General features: G+C 42.1%; 1 protein-coding gene across 3 annotated transcripts in view; it reads right to left on the reverse strand.

The window, feature by feature from the left end:
* cdh8 (cadherin 8) overlaps nucleotides 1-15,180 on the reverse strand; it is a 102,727-nt gene that overhangs the window by 54,185 nt on the left and 33,362 nt on the right. For all 3 annotated transcript variants that reach the window (XM_030415073.1, XM_030415071.1, XM_030415072.1), the window contains exon 3: nucleotides 8,278-8,572. In XM_030415073.1, coding sequence (XP_030270933.1) covers nucleotides 8,278-8,572 — 295 coding nt within the window. The remainder of the gene's footprint in view (nucleotides 1-8,277; nucleotides 8,573-15,180) is intronic.

Genomic DNA, 15,180 nt, shown 5'->3' on the forward strand with positions numbered 1-15,180 from the left:
TTTCTCTCTTCGTGCTGCTTCATGAGCGCAGCATAAAAAGGAGGGAAAAAAAGAGCCAACTATGTTCAGAACGACACTGTGGCGAGGAAGAAAGCTGCTTTTTGTCCTTAGTCTCATTGAGAGTCTTTTGCTATTCATCGGGGCAAGGCAGCCAGGCCAGCAAGGGAGGCAATCTTATGCAGATCACATTGAAGGGCTTCATTACCTAGAAGCCAGCTACTTTTTGTTCTCCCTCAAGGGAAGAGCGAGAGAGAGCATTAGCTTAGCAAAAGAGAGCGATGGCGAGCAAAAGCTAGGGAGAGTGTGGGTGGGGGTGTGAATGAGAGGAAGAGAGGGAGTGAGTTACAAAGAGAGTGCGTCTCTGCGGGCTCCACAGGGGAACAGGCACAAATTACACCTGAACAGCATATTTACGACTGTACGGTGGCTTCATGCTAACACTGCACGCGTGCACTTTTATGCACTTGTGTGTGATCTGCATGTGTGCCTTGGATTCGCTTGTGTTAACATGCACAGCGTGTTCCTGCATGTCTGCCTGCATGTTCCAGAAAAAAAATCAAGCCCCAGGAGGCTCTAAAGGGCTTATATTGCTGTATCTAAACCGATGACTGATGATGTTACATACATAATTCAGAGGCAAACTGGATAATAAAAAAACATTTGATGAATTAGTAACACACGTGTGTTGGTGATATTGAGCAGTTGTGACTGTGTGTGTGTGTGTGTGTGTTTCGATGCGTCGTTGTTCTTTTTGTTTTTTTGTTTCCCCCTGAACAACATATGTGTTAGCAGGGGAATATCTGACTTACCTTTTTTTCCCCCTATATAGGCTATATAATGTGTGAAATAAAGAAATGCTGAATTAGCAATTACTCTCTATCAGCTGCTGGCTGCAGCAAAAGGCAGGAGCAGTGACGAAGCATGATAGAAACAAAGGAGAAAAAAAAGAAGATTTTCTGGGTTATTGACAGGTGACAAATATCACGTGTGAATAAAAACAAGCCTACAAACGAACCGAGTCACACAGGAAGATGCACATACACACAGCTGGACAAGTGCAGACGCTTTTGCCAAACGAGCTGAGATAGATCGGAGTAGCAGGTTATTTACAGAGGAACTCCAGCATGTCAGTTAAATCCTCTCTGCCTCCGAGGCCTGTCCTATCCCCATTTAGCACGGCCACAGAAAAGGGCAGGCTGGCATGCGTGCCGCCTGGCAGTTAGACAGAGTCCGAGCCTTGGCCAGGTTCACTGCTCTGACCCCCTCTCACCCCAGCGCAGCCTGTGAGCCGCCCACCACCATCACCGCAGCCCCGGTCTGCCGCGTCCCTGCCCAGCCCAAGAGCGTGCTTGTCAGATGTGTCCCGGCCCAGCGCTGGCCCAGCTGCCCACTATGTTAAAGGGCCAGGGGCCCCCTGCCACTCAGTCCATCTGCCAAGCTGCAGACCAGAGTCTAGGATCAGAGAAGAGAGAGACACAAACACCAGACACCCTCGCTTTTAGCTCGCTGCTCAAAGCTCAACAGAGGAATGCCAGATAAAAGATGCACTATAAATGTGCTTCTTTTACTTATGTGGGTTGGGGTGACCCTGAAATACTGCTAGGCTTTATTCAAGTTAAACTGCATTTAATGCATTCAGACTCAGACTCTCCAAGAGCTAGATATGTTTGAGATTTACTGAGAGAGCAGCATAGTACAACAATATTTTTAGGTATATCAAGGAAGGGGATTTTTATAGAACATCTGGCCCAAGTGGAGCATGAAATGCTCTTAAAATAGCTCAGCTCTCCCTGTATTGATCTGAAAGATGCCAATGTGAAGAAAAAAATAAGTGAAGGATGCAGATAGATAGATAGATAGATAGATAGATAAATAGATAGATAGATGCTTACTCAAAACATACAGCACTATTCAATGATGTTATACTAATTGAGGATTATGTATCACTTATAAAAGTGTGTGAGCATTAAATCATCTGAGATCACAGTGAGCTCTCTGCTATACGTTGAAGGCGTGACACGATCGGCTCTGATAAAGGTCTGCATCTCGCTCATTTCCATACGTCTCCCCTTGATCAAGTCGGCTCATTTATCGTCCAAATTCGTGATGACAAGCCTTTACTTATTTTCCCAGCTGCTGGTGGTGATGAGAGCGTAATCAGAAACATCATTAAAGCCCCACATAGACGGCTGTGCCTGTTAGTCCTGTTACCCACACCCATAATAACTCTGAAAATGCAAATCAACTCCAGGTAATCTATTAGTGTCACTTAAATTTTATGTCTGCACTCCAATTTAGCAGATCTTGACACATTTGGCGGGGATCCCTGCTTCCGTACAGGTATTCATTTTGCTGGGGCTTCAGAGAGCACGGCCCGTGTGAAGAGGAGATGGGCCATCTGTCTACGCGCCCGTTTATTAATCGCCCTGATAATGAAGCACGCGCAGCCTAACACTCCTGGGGCGTCTCTCGCGTCAGCTCCGTCCCGCAAAACAACTTTCAGCAAGTTTGTTTCGCAGTACGGCAATTATTGTCATTCGCACCACCCTCAGTGTGGGGAGGATGGTCTAGCGACCTCCTCCTAATTACCTGAAGCATTACTTCAAGCAGACTTTGTAATTTCCAACTACACCACAACCCCCTTGTTAGCTGCAGAAGGGTAGCAGAGCCTCATAATTCCAGCATATGGTCGACAGACATACGGGGGAATTTGTCAGCTTGTACTGCCCTTAAAGTCGAAGACCCCATTAACAGGAAAACAGGATCGACTAATCCTGTGAGATCTGTGCAATCCACGCAAATGAATTAGAATTCTCATCATGCCAGACGTGCACAAATAAGAAACAAGCTCTCTTTTAATTGAAGTGACAGTAAAACATAATTATCTAATGAATATATGTATGAAACTATGAATACAGGAGGGATGTTGAGAGGTTGAGTATATCAAATATTAATTTGATTAAATTAATAGATAATGATTCTAATTTTTAATCTTCAATTAAAAGAAGCAATCACATGGTCCTTTGCTTACCTGAGGGTTAGAGGCAGAGGAAATTAAACAACCCATGGATTTGTAAAACACACCAAACAAAATCAATTAGATAACCGACAAAAGACCATATGTGGTGAAAGCTGCTCTAATTAATGATTTATATTAATATCATATCAAATAAGTATGTGTAGTGTGGACACAGAGATCTCTCCACACCACACAGCCCTGTCTCACAGTAATTACATGTACATACTACACTGCAACAGCAGACACTAGTTAATATCTCAGAGTCATGAAATCAATACTTTTTTTATTTTTGATTATTATTGACTAATACGCTGTCATTCAGTTTACATTTCCATTTGGCTGATTTGCAGCAAAATGTACTTGTTAATGTTTTCTGTGAGGTGTATTCCTTATCACCATGTAGTAGGCTTGTTATTTATAAGGAAAAGAGTTTCTTTGTTTTGTTTTTTTTTGTTAGTGTGTACAGAGACTACAACAGAGCTAAAACAACATGGCCGCGTCACATGGCCAGAAAACAACTCAAAATGAGTGCTAATGCTACTCAGCCACTGCTGGGTGAGTGAATGTGCCACTATGTGTTCACATGCTCACCATGAGAACTTTGTGAGGTAATATGTTAAAAGGTACCTCCACCAAAAAGTGTGTTCACAGTTCTTGGGAAGTTGGACTACAACGTCTGTATCTCTGCAGCACAATGTCAAAACTGCTACATCTCCACAATGTGTCCATTCTAATTCTTCCTTATAGCCCCTTTAAGTTTGCTATGGTCATGGTAACAACATAAACATGTGGTAATGCACATGATATGTTAAGTTAACTTACGTATGCGCGTTTTACGTGTTAGTTTGTCTTTTGTGCTCACAAGAGACACAAACGTTGCTCTCATGGGTGAAATACAGTGTTTGATCCACCCATCCGCCCCATCCCTCCTCCATATGTGGAATCTGTCTCTTCATCATCATAAGCCATTTGAGCAGACGATCTATATGGGCTTTTTTTCTGTGGGGAGGACAGTTTATATTTTGGAGATGCATGTTCTTCCTCATTGTCATCAGCACTATAGTAATCAAAGCACAGCGGTCACAAAATCTCTACTGACAACCAATTTATCCCGGCTCCTTACACTAATGAGATCAAACTGTTCTGACTGGCCGTCTCTCCTCCAGCACAACCGCCACCTTTGCTCTCCACTTCCTCTCATTGTTACACTGTACTTGGAGAGACGATCCACTAAACAATTAAAATGGTAGTCACCTCCATTCTCGGCCATTCAGGGAAATGAAAGTCAGAGAAAAGTCACAGAAAGCCACACATCTTATCCGACTGGCCTTTTTAAAGGAAGAACAAAAGGTCTTCCTCCTTCATTTCCCATTAACCTCTACGCTCCTCCACACACAGGAAACATGGCGACCTCAGTGGCCCATGTCACATATCTCATCCGGCTGTGGGGACCGCTTCCTATGGGGGATGGTGACATTCAATGAGGGTTTTTTTTTCTATCTAGCCGTAGTCCTTGACAGATAAAAGGTGGGTGTTGATATTTGTCCCTGGTATCACTGATACGGTGTGGATACACTCTTGATAAGCGAGGAGCCGGTAAGACATTGATGGAGTCTGGAGTGGAACTGACAACCTCGGTAAGTGGATAACATTGCCATGAGAACCAGCCAGCTTTGGTCCGGATTAGATTTTTGATTATTAGTCGCAGGTGGCTTCTTGCTGAGCAGAAACACATCAGCACACTCAGCATTGTCTGAACTCAATACCAGATAATGCGGCCTCATAGCATGTGTCATAATTACATTTGAATACTTCCCAGTTTCATGTTGTGGGGGAGATTTGCTCGCATGCGCCAACATCCGCTTATTTTCCGACTTCCTGTCCTGTGGACTTAATTAGTTAGCCACTGCTCAGCACACTTTCAGTAATCCACTGAGTCCTGCACAAATCCTCATTTCAGCACGATAGAGATGAAACACCACCATCGAGAAGACCCGGTGATTTATGAATTTGAGGCAAGATAGATGAATGACTTATTTGTTTGTTTGTCCAGAGCATCTGATTTCTTCCTGTAATGCCGCAGCCCATGAAAACTTAACAAGAGGAAAAACTAGACGCTGAAAGAAAAGCCTTTCAAGCAAACAACTGAGCATTCCTGAATGTTTAATTAATCAGTAGTGACAAAAGGGAACAACAATCAACAAAGAGACGCCGATTTCCATTTCTTATGCATTATTCCCACTGGCAAATCACAGAGTGCTGTCAACTACCACTTTGCTCTCTACCCTGTCACTGTGGCTGTCCCTGCGCTGCACTGCACTGACTAAAACCCTTGGAGAGCAACAGTACATTTCAACTGAAATCCAAAACAATGAGCAGCGGGGATCAAGTAACAGAGTTCAGACAACAAGGAGTTCACTGTTAGTCTGTGTTTACACGGATTCTTCTGCGTTGCGTTTTGTTCCTTTTTGTTTCTGCGGAAGCAGCGGCTCCGGCAGCAAACACCAGTCAGCCGCAGCCATCAGGAGAGGCTGAGGCTAAATCACCATTACCTCAAAGAACTGATGCAAAGGATGCAACATACAGATGGGATCTACCGAACAGATTCCATTACATACCTCACGCCATCTGCCCTAGCATGTTATGTCAGCTCTGTGACAGGTAACAAGAGGGAGCTCGATGAGGAAACACAATAACAAGCACATACCGCCCAACAACAGACCTCAACACCCTCGCTGAACCCCTCCAATGTCAAAACGGCATAAAGACACACTGATCTCCTTCCTGCTACTGATAGAAACATTTTCTACAAGACTCCCACTGCTCGAGGGTCAGTGAGGAGGCTCCTCCGAAAGAAAACAACAAAGTGATCCACGTACGGGCCTCTGCCAATCCCACATGAGCGATACATTTAAATTATGTGATCATCACACGGCGGTCATTTAAATGCATGGATGGCACAAGAATGTGAATATATGAATACATTAACATACAGTAAAATTGAAAGGGTTTGCAGCGGTTTGTGTACCAGTGGGTTTGTGGGGGATTGGAGAGTGGTAGCCTGTGGCAATTAGCATCAGTCAGTGCTGTCAGGCTAAGTGACAGAGTGGTGCTAACAGTTTGTGAGTGTAGATGCACGCCCTTTGTGCTTTTACTCGGTTTGCTCTGCATCCTCTGTGATTATAACTAAATGCTGCAATCTTGAATTAATGATCCATGTGCACACTTTTCAGTAGTAAGGTTTGTATATTCTGCATTCACATGGGTTCAGACAGATGGAGGACGGAAAACATCTATTGGACGGAGCGGTAAAAACAAAGACAGTTTGGCAGAACGGCAGGACAGCAAGACTAAACAGAAAGTGATTGTTGAGTCAGATTTCAAGGTTGTCCTGGTTCTGTGGCTGAACTACCAAGCCAAGGCATCGGTGTATGACGACCTTCGAATGAGACTCAACAATCGACTGTCTTCCTCTGGAATTACCTCTAATATGAATTCTCGCTAACACATATGATTATTCATTCATTTCCAAAGAGGACAGTCAAAGAGGAACAGAGAGAGAGTTTTGTTCTCCAGATCATCCGTGTTCTCTTTCCTCGTGTTTCCTCCCTGCTCAGTGCCAACAGAACCAGGGAGCTGACACACACACACACACACACAGACACACACTGCTGCCTACGTCACTGATAATATTTATATCAGCCAACAGTGACGGACACAAAAGGTACCTTGTTACAAATTGCTAATATTAAGCACAAGTAATACAAGTAAGATGTCATTTAAAAAATTCAAAGAGGCATGCTGAACAAACTGAAATTATCACATTTTACCCATTAAGTGCCTTAATATGGGCTGGAATTTGTTGGGCGATCGAGTTGTTGAGGAGCGACTGTATTTGTTTTGTCATTTAATCAACGTAGTGTTTTCTTTAACTGTTTCCAGCCCAGATGTAGCTTACAACGTTTTCATAGTTCACATTGAACACATGTCAGTGGTAAAAACAGCTTTCTACAGGAAAAACTATTATAAATGATCAAGCAATAATTGATTGGCACTGATATCAATTCAATAATTTGGTTATAATTTGCATCCTTAGTCTTCACACAAGCACAGAAAAGGCTTTAGTTCTTGTCACACCACAAAGTGGCGTGACTGGTGCAGGACAGGAAGGCTGTACAGGTGCCCGCAACATCACAACATCACTGTACCCGCAGTCTTGTTGGATAATGACGGTTATATTAATCTTGAATCTTGTGCGAGGAGATGTGACATCAGCAAAAGGTTTAACTATTCTATGTTTGGATGGAAACGTTCCTACTGCCTGTATCTCTGCTGGCCTCACCTCATTTTACTGACCATAAAAAATGTATTTAGTTTGCCATCTATCTTCTGCCTGTTCCATGTGATTGTAGTATAAGCCCCAATACTGTGTCGCACTAAAAAAAGGTCAAATAGCAGTTCGCTGAAACAAAATGAGAGAAATGGATTCTGCTCCTCTTCCCTTTCCCACAGTTTTCTGTGCCCATAAAACATTACACTGTGAGCTCTCTAACATGTTCATAAATATTTGATCAGCAGTTTATATCGCATAACTGACTGTACACATGAAAATGTTAAAGAACGCAACAAAAAATCCACATATTCCCAAACGCTCCTCATCAGAAGACGGCGTGCCCTTTGAACTAGACAAACTGGAGAATAGAATTTTTTAATGCCTGCCAAAAGGGTGAGTGCTGTATCTGCACACACTGATGTTGTTGAGCATGTGTGTTAACATAGATTTTTTCCAGCTTCATTAAAATTCACGTCGTGTTAGAAAGAGTTTTAGTGAGACACTCCTGCTTTCCTGATATGGTGAGCCGTTTGATTCTCATACATAAGATTGTTTGGCTCACGTTTTTTTGCATGTTTGCTCTTTGGACCTCTTTGTGAGTGGGCTGTTCTGTAGAGGATGTTGCATTAGCATTACACAGCCTCCTTTAGAGTGTGCTGACACTCACGCCAGTTGTTCAGCTGCAGCACTGAACTATGGGTGAAGTTCTGGTGATGTGATTTGATTCATCATTCTTGTATTTTCATTTGCCAAGATACTCACAGCAAGCAAGCATGTAAATAGGCACACTCATTTCCTCTTGTTCTTATTCGCTCATTATTTTTATGCAATAGCCCATTAGAGATCAGCCGTCTCTGAAATCTCACACTCTGATTAGGCTGCCGCGTGCGACATGGAGCTGAAAGGAAATCTGTCTGCGACTTACCAACAGCAGACATCTCTGGAACAGAGGCTCGGTACGGGCCCTCAATGAACTGCGGTGGATTGTCATTAATGTCCTGGACTTTGATGATGAACTCGGACGGAGGCTCCAAGGGCTCGTCTGTGTCAGCATTAACAACCTGGGCTGTTAGTGTGTACTCTGCTTTCTCCTCGCGGTCCAGCCTCTTCATGGCATGGATGTCGCCTGTTAGTTCGTTGATGGCGAAGATGGTGCCTGCCCCCTCACCTGCTAGGACGTACTTGATGTTCTTGCCACCCACATCCAAGTCTGTGTGTAACTGCAAACAAACGAAAGAGAAAAATACCAGATAAAGTTGGAGGCGGAGCCGATTTTTCACTTAAGTCCCACAGTGTAAACAGAGATGGGGGGCTTTAATGAATGCAAAGTTGATATGCTCAGCATATTCTTGAAGTTCTCGCCATGTAAATGCATTTAAGTGTACAATATGACTGTAATGTGTTGTTTTTGCTGCTGCAATTTGCGACAACTAGTGTAGCAGGGATACTAAACGTGGCTCAACATGGCCTACACTTTGCTAAATGAGGCCCGCTGGGAAAAATAACTTCATAAGTAGCATAGGAAATGGACCTTAGCCTACATTGTTCCTCGTTATACATCGCAAATACATCATACAAACACACGCTGTGGGGGGATATTGCTCCCAACAGTCTGAAATTTACAGAACGCAGAAGCATTTTAAATGTGTATTCCATAACGTGGCGAGAACAGAAAAGCATCAGAATCCATAATAAATTAAAGAGGAAACTGCACACGGTGAGTCATGCTCACAAATAACTAGCCCCAAAGTTACTGGACGATACTGCATGTTCCTCATTATTTTTGTAATTACAGTTTCATTAGTTCACTGAAGCTGCATTACATGCCAGGCTGAGTGGTTGGCTCGCACTCGCTGCATGGGCTTAGTGTAACTAATGTGTCTGACAATGCTATTTAAGGCCGGTTGAAACATCTGTGCACATAAGAACAGGTGAAACCCTCTGCTGTTCAAGTTAAAAAGGTAAATTGGAGAGATACAGCGATGCAGAAAGAAGGAGGTCAGGGAAGAAGAGAAGCAGCAGGGTTTCGACTTGAGGGGAACAGAGAACTTTGCTTTTATTCACATAAACAGAGAGAGAGCTTCTTTTACTGTAAGTCACCTTTCATATGAGCCTCTTGATCCCCAGGGTGAATGACATTCAGAGGAGGGGTGGAGGCACTGAGTAGAACATTTACAAATCCAACGCGGCTGGCAGCCCTCTTCTTTTCAGTTTGTATTTTCGTTAATGTGCGTGCCTCTCAAAAACACACAGCCACAAACATACACACAAGCAGGCATCCTTCAAAACATCTGTATTCAGCAGCTTTAATTTCATTTCCTGCCACAGTGTTTCAACAGAGATTCCTTTGGGAGCGCGGTTAGGGTGCACAATCGCGCGCTGAAAATCTGCCGGTGCAAATCCCGACCTCCAAACCCCCCGCACTGTTTTTATAAGCTGGCTTTTATGCATATACTGTCTCGGAGGTGTTGTTTGCAGACACTGACAAAGCACATTCACTTAAATTGTCACACCTTGCACTTTTGTTTTCCTAATTGTGCCATCATTTCACATGAATGATGTAGCTCATTAACACAAATGCCTCGCAACATCCTGCACACTGAGAAACTCTTTAAATGAGCTCAAATTAATGATGGTCTGTCATTTTTTTTTTTTTTAATCCTATGTGTGACTTCTATGCCTGCAGCTATATGACTGCATGTGTCTATGTTTCTCTCATGGGGGGGCAAATTGACTATTTCAGTTTGCATATTGGTTTGGGTTGTGGCATATATCTTTACATATTTTTAGCAACGCACCAATGATTTAATCCCGGTGTGCTTGGCACTGGCACTCTACTTCCTCACTTGGCACTAATACTGTCAGGGGAGGTCGACCATGTATAAATGTATGCACAAATCATGTAGAAATATAAATCTGCTCCTTCCAGACCTGTTTTCAAGGTCAAAAATGATCTGCCAAGCTCCACTTTAAAGTCAGTCTGGTAAAGCTTTAGCAACGGCTTCATGGCAACTGTGCAAACTCAGTCGGCTCATGCAAACCATGTGACACGGTCAGAGGGAGGGAATTCAGACCTGGTATTAACGTCCCGACTAAGTGATCTGATCACAAGTGGACAGCTCCAGGTCTGTCAGTTCCCAGCTGGTGTTAACGGTAACAGCATCAAACTCCGCCACTCTTTACGCAGACGAACATGTAAATCACTTGGACAAATGAACATATTGTTTTATGCGCACCTTCAACTTGTGTTTCACAAAGTTTATAAAGTTTCTCCCGACTCACCACTAATGTCTTCTGAATTTGACATTTTACTGTCTTTACTGTGAATAATTGTTATCTTCTTTCATATGTTTAGTATAAACGGGGCAATCACTTGTAACAGTTACTTCTAGCAGTTGCTCAAGACACACTTAAGTCAAGGAGGCAGACTGAAGGCCCTTTAGAAGCAGAGCAGACAGGCTGGTACACACCAACTGACACACAATCCATATAATTTAATGCCGAATCTACAAATAGACATCACTTATTTTAAATTCGCCCTATTCGTTTTGCATAGTTTGTTAAGTTTCTCCTCACACAGCAACTCTTAAAATCGATTGTCGATATTGTCTTGGGATATCGTGGTTACTAGTTCGATCAGTGAAGCAGCGTTTTCACCAACATCTGCAGCTGACAGCAGGTCAACAGAGCCAACACATGCCATTTACATTACAGTGAGCCACCTGGTGTGTCTCAGGTCAAGATGAACTGTGAAGCACATCAATGTTGATTTGATAAACAATTACTGTAAGTACGTCTGTCATGAAATAGATTTAGGGTTATTTCAGTTTGAAGCTTTTTGCTGAATTCATAATATCATCTTAATATTTTTGTGTAGGAAAATAGTGAATTAAAGAGATAAATAAATAAACATAATAGACAATAAGAAATAAAATTTAAAAAAATGTGTCCTGCAGTCTGGAACTTCTAAAAGACTTGTTACAGATGAACTGATGAACTTACATAGCAAGTATCAGAAGTGGCAACATATACGTATCAGACATAGACCATGTAGTGCTCTCTAAAGTAGTTGGGTCAAGGCAGCGCTCTGTGCAATTATAAAAAATGGTGAGTCAAGCACCGCGCATAGAAAAAAAAAGTAGCTACATGAAAGCAAGGCCAGTGCATATCTGCCAGACAACAGATGTAATGCCTTGATTTTTTTAAGGGATCATATCCTCTTTTTGTGACCAGCTGTAACTTTAAACATTTCATTATGTTACCTCTTTAATAGTCTACAATAGGTAGTGCAGGCCAGGTTGCACTGTGGTTGACACATTGACAAAAACTCCAGTTGTATGATGAACAAATCCTCACGTGAGTGGCACACTGCTTACTTTTGGAAAAGAAATCATGACTTTGCGAGGAACTGTTACTATCGACTTGATTCCACATTCCCTGAAAGTTGAGCTGAGCTGGCTGTGACCAGCTGCACTTCTCAAAACTGTTTGTTAGCTTTTTTTAGACAGCCTCGACACTGGAGTGCAATGGTCATTAAAGATACAATTACTTAAAGGGGTGAGGGTGGTGGAGTCTGTCACAGGTCCCTGTCATTAACTGAGTTGCCTGGGGAACTAAAAGAGCACAAACAATCAGTGACATGGAGTGTGACATTCAGGAAACAAGCAGATAATGGATTCAAGCATATGACGATGACGTGCTACGATACAGACGAGCCACCCAAACGGTATTCTCAGCAGGGGGTAAAGGTCGTTCATAGATTAATGCCCTGCTTATATTTATTTTTGAATTGGTCTAGTAACAATGGTAATAGTGTTTTTAGTTTTCTTTCCTGGCTGTAAAGTCTCAGAAAGCCTTTTGATGATGTGAATAATACTGAAATATACTACAGCCATCATGTGTTGTTTCATTCTTGTAGCTAAAGTAAGCAGTGGGATTGTATAACTGTCTCAATGTAAACAGAATCCATCATAAAGAGGAAATAATGCAGCCTGTGTATGCAGACTGAGAAGGTTATTATGACTGCTGCCTCCGACGCTGTTGGAACGACAGATATCCATGCATTTTGAAGCTGCTTCTCAGAATAATAAAGAGTGCCTTGGCTGACTGAAGAAACACTATTGTGCACGCCCATGGGTGCACACACACGTGCACACCTCCGTTTGCCAACCACAACTCCCAATCAGGGGCTGCACGGGACTGCTCATCCTGTCAGCGGAGGAGGAAATATGTCGGTCCCTGCTCAAGATGAGCTTTTTACAGCAATCACTTGAACAATCACTGTGCCCTAATGAGGAAGATTCTACACATTCAACTTCCACCCCCAAACCCCCGCCTCTGGCCTGGGCTCCACATACTTAAGTGTAGCCCTACAGAGGGAACTAATGATTTTGCTCCTTGTCAGGGCAAATGGTAGATGGGACATGTGCTCCTCCTCTTTATGTAAGCAGTAGGACTGGAGGAGAAGAGGGAGGCTGAAGGAAGGAGCAGGAGGGAGGAGATGCTGTCACTGTGATGCAGTCTGTCAGCTACTGTCTGCTAGAACAGACTGCACACAGTACGTCAGACTATCTTTGCCACGATCGTCCTGTTAGTCCTCAGAAAAGGTCAGAAATTACTTCTTTTTCCAAATTTACACACATACATTTTGAATACTGTTGATCAGCAGAGGGACAGGTGATAGATGAGTAAAGTCACCGCTACAACAATATAACAACATTCCTGCATTCAAAACTCACTTATAAAGTATAGACGCATCATGAGAAAATCCAGCATCAAAAAGTACTTTAAAACAAATACTTTTAATAGTACATGATAAATGGTCTCTGTGACTGATATATTATATATATATGCTACTATTAGATTAGTACTACTGATGCAACACATATAAAACACATAACTGATTAATTTGTGCATTTCCTTGACAACTGTATTGCTTCAGTATAGTTTAGGCCAGTGACTCCCGACCACTTGAATCAATTAATGTTGCTCTGGGATCGTCATTGCAACTGACCAATCACACGACTGTGATGTAACAGCTTTGCAACTCTGGAAAAAGACTAGAAAATTATGCACATGGGAGAAGTTAACTAGATAAATATTGCATAATTTGACCTCTTTAAGCCTAAAATAGTCATTGAAATTACACCATCTGAAAACTAAGAGGGGAAATACACATTTGGTTAAAATGATAATAACTAATACACATCTGAAACATATGACATGAGGCCCCGACACATTGCTTCACAAGCCAGAAAGGTTGGAAACAACTAGATTAATATTTAACAATGTGTTATATTTGGAAGGTTGTTATGTTATTCAAATATAAAACTGCAATCTGAAAAGTGAATGGCTATCCGACAGATGTAGTGGGGAAAGTATTTGTCTGACTGAATTGTCATGGAGTAGAAGTATTAAATGACATAAAATGAAAATACGCAAGTTAAGTACTTTTTCAAGTAAAGTATTGCGCAGGCACCTCAAATTTGTATTTAATTACAGTAATTGAGTACTTTGTAAATTCCCGTCATGGTTATTTAAATTAATATGAACCATTTGGTGTTGCTTTATGTAGTGAATGATAGAATCTGACATAGAGCTGTGTGAAAGTGTTACTGTATAATGCATCACTGTGTTGTCTCAAAACGTCGTGTTTGTGGTGAAGACGGCGAGCTTGTTTAACCGAGGCTGCATGACCAGACCAGGTTACAACGCTGCAGCAGACAGATGCAAACTACCATATTAAATATGTAGCAGATAGCATGTTGTTATGTAAAATTAATGGGAACCCCAAGGCCATGTAGCGTGTGGACTAGTTTACATAGCACCTTTTGTAACAGCCAGATGTTAACCACTTCTATTCAGTTCAGTCGGATATAATGGCCCAATTCTCCTCATCTGGTCAATGTGACCCAGTCTCACAGAGCGAATCCAAAGAATTCATTCAAGAGGGCTGCATACTGCAATGAGGGATCAACAGGGGCTAATTCATTGCCAAAACTGGTAAAATTAGAGCTACCATTTTTTTCCCATCTGTACAGCCTCAGGCAACTGTAGCCTAAATAGTTACTCCAGATAGACTCTGCTCAAACACGTCTCGAAATGAATCCCATTTGTTGGATTTCAACTCTGTTAATTACACCTACATGAATAATCTGTAATTCTAAATATTGCAATAACATTTTGAATGTACGGAACAGATGGTACAATGCATGATATATGATACACTTAGCTATTCTTGGGAACATTTTCCCTCCAGTCTGTCTAGTGGCGCATAGCGGTTTATCAAATTGGACAGATAAGTTCCCTTCTGGTGTGAACCACGACAGATTTTACTGGAGGAAAACCATATAGTGAACATCCACAGTGCTGGAAGAATGGAAATGAAAGGTCTCGTCAGAATTATTGTGGCATGGAATTTTGTAGGCCTCTTTATTTTTCATAACACAAATGAGGCTACATATAAAGGTGTTAAGAAGGGGTCTAATGACTATAGATTAATTTGTTTTTCCTTCTATTGGGGACTTCTGCACATAAGTCAGTGAGAAAAAAAAAAAAAAAACTCTTTAAAGGTTAGGCTATCGTTTGTTGTTTTCTTGTGGCCACAAAGTAGTGAAATCCATTGAGATTTTTGGGCCTAAGTTGCAATAGAACAACAATCAATAGTGCTCTTTTGGGGGGGTCAAATGCAGTATCAATGGAGGCCAAAGGGGAAAAAGTATCTTGCATGTTTTCCTGTTCATTTATTCTCACTGCAGACACTGCCTTTATTGAGACAATGGCAAAGAGATGGTGTCATGACCCACACACAAGCAAAGGTGAAGGTTTG

This window comes from Sparus aurata, chromosome 4 (assembly GCF_900880675.1).
Source record: "Sparus aurata chromosome 4, fSpaAur1.1, whole genome shotgun sequence".
Taxonomy (NCBI): Eukaryota; Metazoa; Chordata; class Actinopteri; order Spariformes; family Sparidae; genus Sparus; species Sparus aurata.